This window comes from Danio rerio, chromosome 9 (genome assembly GCF_049306965.1).
Source record: "Danio rerio strain Tuebingen ecotype United States chromosome 9, GRCz12tu, whole genome shotgun sequence".
NCBI classification, from domain to species: Eukaryota; Metazoa; Chordata; class Actinopteri; order Cypriniformes; family Danionidae; genus Danio; species Danio rerio.
The window spans coordinates 58,577,501-58,587,329 of NC_133184.1; the positions used below are offsets into that span (position 1 = coordinate 58,577,501).

The 9,829-nt window shown below is 40.2% G+C and overlaps 2 protein-coding genes and 1 long non-coding RNA gene across 6 annotated transcripts in view; 2 read left to right on the forward strand and 1 right to left on the reverse strand.

The window, feature by feature from the left end:
• tbc1d8 (TBC1 domain family member 8) overlaps positions 1 to 8,453 on the forward strand; it is a 47,655-nt gene extending 39,202 nt beyond the window's left edge. Inside the window, exon 21 of one of the 4 annotated variants that reach the window (XR_012385728.1) lies at positions 104 to 3,531. Coding sequence is in view for 1 of the 4 variants with exons in the window: in XM_073913350.1 (XP_073769451.1) it covers positions 7,918 to 7,983 (66 nt within the window). In the remaining 3 variants the exon portion in view is untranslated. Of the gene's footprint in view, positions 3,532 to 7,917 lie in introns of those variants that run through there. The other 3 variants (XR_012385729.1, XM_073913350.1, XM_073913349.1) reach the window with 3 other exon arrangements.
• On the forward strand, positions 300 to 3,531 carry LOC141376249 (uncharacterized). The gene is made up of 2 exons (XR_012385751.1): positions 300 to 2,989; positions 3,112 to 3,531. It is a non-coding gene; the product is annotated as an uncharacterized lncRNA (long non-coding RNA).
• On the reverse strand, positions 2,746 to 9,632 carry rpl31 (ribosomal protein L31). Its single transcript, NM_001040052.2, has 5 exons — positions 9,607 to 9,632; positions 8,623 to 8,723; positions 7,953 to 8,078; positions 5,750 to 5,862; positions 2,746 to 3,607 (listed from the first exon to the last, which is right to left on the reverse strand). The coding sequence occupies exons 2-5, from the start codon at positions 8,721 to 8,723 to the stop codon at positions 3,576 to 3,578; spliced, it is 372 nt and encodes a 123-aa protein (NP_001035141.1). The 5' UTR covers positions 9,607 to 9,632; the 3' UTR covers positions 2,746 to 3,575.
• Positions 9,633 to 9,829: the final 197 nt, after the last annotated feature.

The window sequence follows — 9,829 nt, forward strand, 5'->3', positions numbered from 1 at the left end:
TTGTTTCCAGCATTCTTCAAACTATCTTCTTTTGTGTTCAACAGAAGAAACTCAGATTTAATCAAGTGAAGGGAGAGTAAAATACTTGTATTTTTCCTCTAAGGGGTCAGTTCACATTAAAAAAGAATGGTTACATGATATTTACTCCACATAAAGGGGTTTCAGACCTTTCTACTGTTGAAAACAAAAAAGATATAAGAAAAATACTGAAAAACAAATGTAAGTCAATGGTTTCCAGCATTCTTCTAAATATCTTCTAGTGTGTTCAACAGAGAAAATTCAGATGTAAACAACTGATGGTAAAATACTTGTATTTTTCCTCTAAGGGGTCAGTTTACCCAAAAAAAGAATGGTTACTTGATATTTACTCCACATAAAGGGTTTCAGACCTTTCAACTGATTAATGCAAAAAAAAAGATATTTTGAAGAATGTTAGAAATCAGTAACCATTGACCTACATTGTAGAAAAATTAAATGCTAAATCAATGGTTACTGGTTTCCAGCATTCTTCAAAATATATTCTTTTGTGTTTAATAGAAGAGTTTCTTTTTTTTATCTGTTAAACACAAAGGAAGATATTTCAAAGAATGCTGAAAACCGATAACCATTGACTTCTATAGTAGGAAAGACAAATTTAAGTCAATGGTTTCCAGCATTCTTCTAATTATCTTCTTTTGTGTTCAACAGAAGAAACTCAGATTTGAAGTGAATGTTGCCTGAAACTTATTTTTGTTTTCCTTTAAAGCGACTGTTCATCGTTGGAAATGAATGTTCCCTCTCCCTCATGTGCTTTCAAACTTTTATGAGTTTCTTTCTTCTGTTGAACACAAGAGAAGATATTTTGAAGAATGCTGGAAATCGGTAATCCTTGAAGTCCACGGTAGGACAAGCAAATACTATAGAAGTCAATGGTAACCGGTTTCTAACATTCTGTGTTCAACAGAGGGATGAAAATCAGATTTGAAACAAGTAAAGGGTGTGTAAAAGATTTAATTGTATTTCTGTAAAGGGATAGTTCACCCAAAACTGAAAATGATGTTGTCAATTACACAGCCTTCCCTTATTCCAAACCTTTACTAGTTTCTTTATTCTACTGAACACAATGAGATCTTTTAAGGAATGTTGAAAACTGGTCACTTTTTACTTCAATAGTATTGTTTTTTCTACACTGGAAGTCAATGGTTACCGGTTTCCAACATTCTTCAAAATATCTTCTCTTGTGTTCAACAAAAGAGAGAAACTAATAAAGTTTTAAAACCAAATGAGGCAGAGTAAATAAGTAAATAGTAATTTTTTGGGGGGTAAAAATTATCCACAAAAACAAAACAAAATAAAATCAACAAAAAGGGGGCCGTTCACCCTAAAATGAAAATGTACACTATTTACTTTAAACACCCTATATTGAACTATGCTGGAAACAGGAAACCATTGACTTGCATAGTGGGAGAAACTAATACTATGGAAGTCAATGGTTACCCGTTTTTATCATTCTTCAGAATATCTCCTTTAGTGTTCAACAGTAAAAGGAAACTCATAAAGGTTTGGAAACACTTGTGGGGGAGTAAATATTGTAATTTTTGTGTGAACTGACCCTTTATTGATCAGCAGTTATCTGAGAGTTGAGTTTATTTGCTCATTTGGGCTGGTAATAAATCAGTGGAGAGATGATCCAGCCCAGATGAAGAGCACACCACACACAATCCCATGATGCCACTGGGGTGAGCTGGACTCCCCCAATCAATGACCAGTTCCAGATTTAAAGGCACAGTTCACCCCAACTAAAGAATATTTACTCACGCCTTACTCTCCCTCAGGCGATTATAACCCTTTATGTGTTTCCCTCTGTTGAACACAAAAGAAGATATTTTGAAGAATGCTGCAAACCTGACTTCCGTAATATTTGTTTTTCCTACTATGGAAGTCAATGGTTACTGGTTTTTAACATTCTTCAGAATATCTTCAACAGAAAAGAGAAACTTATAATCCACTTGAGGGATAATAGTGGGTAAATTTCTCATTTTGGGGTGAACTGACCCTTTAATGTCAGACGTGATGAACTCTGAGTTCAGTTTATTTACACATTTTAGTCTGGGACAGTAACTTGATGCACTGTGAATGGAGAAATGATTCTGAATGCACCACTATTCTCTCTTGGACAGATTCAGAGTTTAGTGTTTACCAGCAGGAGGCGCTCTAGGCTTCACTAACAGGCCAACTCTGGTCATTATATCACTCGTCATCACTCCAGGTAAATGAATCAATAATGAAGGTCAGAAATTGAATTACAAGAGTGTGTTCACATTTACAAAATATCCAGATGAGTAGATAAATGAGCTTAAATCTGCTGTTATCTAGTCTAGAGCGCCATCTCCTGTTAAACATGATGCTCAGAGTTTATTCAAGAGACTCATGAGGCGTTCAGTCTTAATAATGACCGCTTAATAGCAATGCATCAACTTATGGTCCCCGCGTCACATGTTCTGGCTTTAAAACACACACACTTGATCAGTATTCAGCTTCTGTTCACACACACACACACACTTCAGATAATGTTTGCATTTGTCCACATGAGCATTATTAACCTGATGGATTTGGATGTGCACCATGTGAAGTTGCTGAGTCCTGATGGGTTTGTTTATATGAGGGACTGAATGAAGGAGATCAGCATTACTGATCATGTGACCCGCAGCGTTTAACATGTTTTACTCATTTTAATTAATTAAAACTATCACAGTACAGAGTCAGTGCTGGAGAGGATGCAGCTTTAATCTTTATATGTAATGTTACGTCTCTTAATTCTACCAAACATGCTGCATCTCTAGATGTAGAAGTGCCTTATACAGCGAGCCATATGGGATTCTGCTGATTGTGCCAGTGTGAAAGCCAAAGGGACCATCTTTAACCCTTGTGTGTTCAGACTGACTCTCCTTTGGTGATGTTGGTGCTGCTTTTACCCCATTGACTTCCAATATAATCACATTTATTGATTGTGACGCCATGACGGCAGATTATAGCGCATGTGTGCAGAAATACACTGTTCTAAGATATCAGGATTATTTTGAGCTTCTCAGACATTTCAACAGGGAAAACCAGCAACAGTCAGGAATGCAGGACTATCTGCGGTCATGGCTTCACAATCAATAAATGTGATTATCATGGGGCAGAATCAGCAGCAGCATCAGTAAAGAGGAGTCAATCTGAACAGAGTGTGTCGATTCTCAAAACATTTTCCCAAAATATGTGTCAAAATAAGATTTGTGACCGAAGCTCTTTCCGTTTGCTGACACAGAGAGAAAGAGGAGACCAAATTAAGCCTCAAAATCAGCCCAGAGTGGGTGAAAACGACCCAGCAGCACACAAGGGTTAATTCCTCACTGTTACACACACCGCTTATCCAGATGAAGCATTAAATCAATCGTCAGAGCCGTCCTGATCTTTATGTAGCATTAGCTGATGTTCACACATCTTCATGATGTTGTTTGTTTACGTCCGCATGTCAACACGGAGCAATTAAAGAACATGTACAACACAGAGCAACCCTTTATCTCTTTATTCCAACAAGCATGAAGAAAAGCTTAATTTTCATCCACATTTACTGTCTGCAGACCTGCAACACACAAAGAGACAACACGTTACACACGCTTTACAGCTCAATACACACAAGACTCAGACACAACTGAGTGAGTGTGTGTTTACAGAACGCATTACAGTAACAATGACTGAAGATTACAGAGTTAAACTAATAACGGCAGCATTTCTCACTGACTCAAAAACGTTATATTTACTAGTCAACATTTGAAGAGGGTCAAGAAGGTCCTAAGACAAGAATGACACCTTGACACGCGCAGGGTGTCCAAACTCAGTCGTGGAGGGCCGCTGTCCTGCTGAGTTCAGCTCCAGTTTGCTTCAACACACCTGTCTGGAGGTGTCTAGTATATCTAGTCAGAGCTTGATCAGCTGCTGCAGGTGTGTTTGATTAGGGTTGGAGCTGAACTCTCCAGGACTGAGTGTTGACACCCCTGATGTAGGGCTTCAGCAAACTAGCAGACCCTCACCTTTATTAATGAAACTTTAGATTAGCATTTAACTCGACACATTCATCCTGATCTTCAGTTTTCATATCAGACTGGGGTTTTTACCTGCTCATTGGCTGATTCCATATTCAGGGTTCTTGCACCATTTTAAAAGTAAAATTTAATGCTTTTTAAGACCTCAACAAATATAATTTAAGACCCCAAAAGTTTATAATCTCTTTGGAATAGGCTACTCATTTTAATGTTCTCGTTAGATTAAAATAAATTATGCCTCGTCACAGTATGGATAACCCGCAGTACCTGCCTTTTGGGTGTCTGGTGGTGAAATAAACTGTTATAGCTGACTGTGAGGGGGCGTCTGAACTAGAGCTGTAATCAGGCTATAAAAGCTAGGCCCGATAGAGCCCAAACCCAACAAGTACATTTTGATTGACAGCTTTTTAAAAGCCCGAACCCGTTTACAGCCTGACATTATCCAAATGTGCACATGCACACAGCTCTTTTGTCTTTTTTCATGAATGAGTTGTTTATATGCATTAACATTACTTATTCATAACACAGACTACAGGCCAAGCTGGAACAAATAAATAAATAAGCCCCCTGTAACATCTCAACACTCTAAATAGGCCTGGGCACATACACTTAACCTTTAAATTGGCCAACACACCAATAAAAATAAGTCTTAGCAAATGAATTAAAATAAATGATAAATGACGGGTATTTGGCAATAACGAAATTAAGATAAAGGCTCAGTGGGATTTGTTTTGCCACTTCTCTTCACAATAAGGTGATGGTGAAGCTGAATAATAAAGGAATAATGCCAGCATTAGCCTGTATACTCTGACTACACTATGATTTTATTAATATTTAGTTATAATTGTAAATTCTTTACTCATCAAGATTAGGTTGTGTGTTTTGTGGGGGAACATTATTGAATCCTCTGTGAACGGCTTTAGCGCAGTGACTAGCTGCTGCAACGTCCCGCGGCTGCTTTCCTCCTTTCATGTGATACTTAATGACTTTGAGCCCCAACGAAAAGGTCTTTTTGCAGAATTTACACATTCCCTCTTTGCCACGTCGTTAAATTTACATTCTCCCATCTTTGCATTTTGAACCTCACATCAACAACCGCGTAATGACCGCACACAGGTGCAGACCGGCGTCAGCGTCTGTACTCTGTACCCGACCTACCGTAATAAGCTAATACATCACGCAGACTGTCATTTCTCTCCTGCTTCACACATACTGAATTAATCAACTATTAGATGTTTTACGGTGGACCACTGTGCTTCCCTATCGTCATTAAGCAGACCGGCTGAACATTTAATACCCACAGCCACTTTACGGTAAAATTTAAGACAATTTAAGACCTTAATTTCCCGGATTTTAATTTAAGACATTAAGACTTTAAGGACCCGCGGGAACCCTGATATTTTAAAATGTAAAACTGCTGGTAGTCAATAAACTGAGTGTGTGACTATTTTATTTTTTATTTGATTACCGTTTTAAGAAAAGCAGTGAGACATCTTCTCTAGCAGGACTTGAGTTCATTAACAGCGCAGCAGCCCAATGTTCACATAGTAAATTCAGGCAAACTTAAGAGTTCAGCGACACACTGTGAAATCAAATGATAGAAATGTATACGCTGTACCACAGCGTTCAAGACTTCCTGCAATTTCCCTAAAGTGACTTCAGTGCTAGAGAAGTGATCTCACCTTTGTAGGTGGTGACGGGGACGTATGTGACGAGGGTGTAGAGCTTGTTTGGGGAATCCTCATCCTCATTGCGTTTCCGGGACAGACGCACACGCATGCGGTACGGCACATTCCTGACAAACACAAACACACACACTGAGCATCATCACATCATCAGGAGAACACACACCTTCACTGCTAAAACGGCCGTTCTCACAGGTTTAGGCCCCGTTCACACTGTCAGGTTTGATGCTCAATTCTGATTTGTTTGCCTGTCCGTTTACACCAGGAGTGTCTTGGAGGGCCGGTGTCCTGCAGAGTTCAGCTCCAATTTCCACAACACACCTGCCTGGAGGTTTCTAGTACACCCAGAAAGAGCTTGATCAGCTGCTTTAGGTGTGTTTGATTGGAGATGGAACTAAAATAAGCCGGACACCTGCCCTGGACACCCCTGGTTTACACCTTTTAACCGTGACCCATATCCCATTCAGCGTTTACACTTGCTAAACAATTTATGACATCTCGCATGTGTAAAGGCGGGTTCTAGCACCTACGCCACGATGAAAGAAATGCTCTTGCTTTCAGCTCTGTGAAATATGTGAAGATTGTCCAACTTTAAAATGATTGGGTTGGAGGGAAATGGTCGTCATCACATATATATGCTGTCCTTCATCATTCAGAGGAGTTTGTGAGCACGAGAGAGACCTCAGATCTGCAAATTGTGAGCACTTTCCTCCTCCACGTTTCCTCTGTAGTTGTTGTTGTTTATCTCCACACACGCTCTTCCTTCTACGTCATTAAACCACGGAGAAGCACCACATTGTCACAAGGTTAATGATGTACAGAACGCCTTAATAAATCTGATCTGATTTACATCTGTTTATTTCCACATATGACATCTGAATGCATGCACTTATTTCATGTTTACAGTCAGAACAGATCCCATCCATCACATATGAGCAAACAAATCAGAATTGGTTCACTTTTACCTGGCAGTGTAAATTGGGTCCGAGTCTAGCTTCTAGTCAAGAAGCATTTTTTAGACAAGAACAAACATGTAGTCTTGTTTTCAGAAATAACGAGTCAAAATGGAGAGTTTTGCCTTAAAACACACAGAATACTCTGCCAATGGGTGAAGTCAAATCATTTAGGCTCTTATTAATCTTGATTATTCTGCTTATTTTAAGCGTAAAACTCTCGTCATTTTAACTAGTGATTTCTGAAAACCAGAACGCTTCTTGATTTAAGGGTGCTTTCACATCTGTAGTTTGCTTCGTTTCGTCCGCACCAAGGCCAATAAATGATGCATTGTTGCATTTTCTGCCGTCGTTGGGTTGTTTTCACACCACACTGCTGGCTTTGGTCCGAACCAGTTGAAACGAACCAAAATGCAGTCATCTGACAAAACCCACATCTCTCATTGGCCAGATGTTGTTGAGCATATTTCCTAAACTGCTTATTGATTGGTCAGAATTCATGTGCGGGAAAATGCCAATGAACTCCCGCAGGTAAACAAAACTGGCAGACACAACATGTCGCTTTTTACTGTGGAGGGGCGACTGCGCTGACTGATTGTATCCCTGCTTTAGACAAACTCTACATTTGGAGAATGAAGCGCGTCCACGACTGGAAAACTGTTCAATGCATCACTCGTCACTTCAAGAGGAGGCGTGAATTAATTTAGCTAAACTGTGACATGCTCATCTTGCAGAAATATTACCAACGATCCATCAGGTAATGTTTCCTCCCCCCTCTCTCTCTCTGTTGGTAAAGCGCTGTCAACAAATATTTTCCTCCATATCCCATAATGCACAGCGCATCGGCCAACGGCAGCTGAATTGGTTCGAAACGTGCAGCACTTTTTGCAGTTGGACCTGTTTTAGTACGAATCATATTCTCACCACAGACGAACCGCTCCAGAGTTCGTTTGAAAGCGTACCGAGACCACCTCTTTAAGCAGGTCTCGGTACGCTTATTTGGTCCGCTTTTGGTGTGCACTCGAGTACGATTGCTGCATTCACACCTGCCCAAACCAACCGCACCAACAGGGGAAACCAACTCAAGTGTGATTCAATCGAACTAAATAAGGCAGGTGTGAAAGCACTCTAAGAATATGTGGATTTTTAGACTAGAAACAAGACTTCAATTATAGATCATTTTGAATAATGGTGATGATGATTTTCCCGTAGTCGAGCAGCTCTACCGTGTGCTTTCTGCCGCTCACCTCACTCCTTTGGCCCACACGGCCTTGTTGAGGCGTGTATCGATGCGGACATCAGGAGTGCCCATCTCCTTCACTGCGAACTTGCGGATCTCCTTCAGGGCGCGAGGAGCTCTCCTCTTGAAGGAGCTGCGGGAAAACAACAGAGGAGCTGCGTTTACATACAAACAGGTCATCAAGAAACAGCAATACTGCACTGGTCATGAAGACAGCAGCACTTCCAGTCTGAGACGCATTGATGCACATTTCCAAAATGCCTGCACATCTTGATTTTCCATGAACAGTTCATACACATCTTAACTGCTAAAATTGGATGACTTTCCAGTACATTTTCTTGACCTAATGTTTCATGTTATGTATATGTGGTAAACAAGAAAAACAACGCATGTTCAAAGTTATTACAGCATGTCTTAAAACATGCGGCAATCTATTCTGTTTGAATGAATCTGTACATGTGTTTGGCCATGGAGAGAAAATAAGACAACTAACCCACATTTAATATGCAGTTATTTGTTAAAGTAATTTCCAGAACTTTTTCAGATTTACCAGAACTTTTCCAAGCAAAATTCCATGACCGTATAAACCATGCATTACGCATTACTTTATGCACATTTTGGATCATTGCATACAGAAATGTGCACTTAAACTCAGAGCAGTGTTTGTGGGCACTCACATGCCGTGGATGCGCTTGTGGATGTTGATGGTGTATTCACGGGTCACCACTTCATTGATGGCCGAGCGGCCCTTCTTCTTCTCGCCCTTCTTGGGTGCCATCTAAACACACATAACAACATCACAAAAGGTTAATTACATTTACACAACAGACACACTGAACGTTTGATTGTCAGATAAAATCACAGCTAAAGTAGTTCCAGCAGGTTTAGAGCGCATTACAGTTCCATGTTACTCCGCTGTATGATTAGAGTTATTACACAGCTACAACAGTAAGACATCACATCAGAAGTAGATCTGGAGGACACTAGACATTTGAGGAGGACAAACACCCGACTAATACACTCAACATACAACATCTGTACAGCGGATTTATCTGTGGAGATCAGAGAAGCACAATAATCAGCTCCGGCAGAGTGGATTATTAGAATATAAAGCACAGCTACGCGTATTATATTACTCCACACATGTAAACGCCATCTAAACACAAACACACATTAACACTTGACGTCACTATTAACCCATAACAAACAGGTTAACCTAAATAGAACGGTCTAGATCTCTTTCTAGATACCGTTTCATTTGTAAACATGAATTTACCTCGTCAGTAATGACTGACACGCTCAACCCGTACTCAAGTGCACTACACGGTGGCCCACTACCTAGCGAACTGCTGCATTACTCTCATTACACTACGAGCATAAGCTTTAGCCATGTAAACAGCGCTTATTATGGTGAACTGAGGGTTTATTTCGGTGTTTTACTGCGGTTTTCCCGCCGGTTTTGCTCTTTCGGCTCGTCAGACTGCGGCGTTTCAGAATGAACTCCATTTAAGCTCACATCTGTGATTAAACCCCGCCAAACCGGCGCTCGCTGATCGATAACGCGTTTCTACACTCATACACAGCAGCATATTTGATTATTAGTGATCGATAAGGCGGATGATGGTGGATTTATGAAACATGAATGAGAGAACGGTACTCACTCTGTGCGCTGGATGTGGAAAAGGAAGAGCGGTGGATTATGGGACACATACAAAGGCGGAGCGCGCGTTCACATCCGGGTCATACTAACGTTTGTATCATTCTGTTCTCAACCATAACAGCATGTAAAAAAAACATAACAGCATGTATGCTATAACTATGCCTGCATGTAACTACTTTATATATGCGTGAATGCATCAAATTTGATTTAAGGCGATTAGTGTA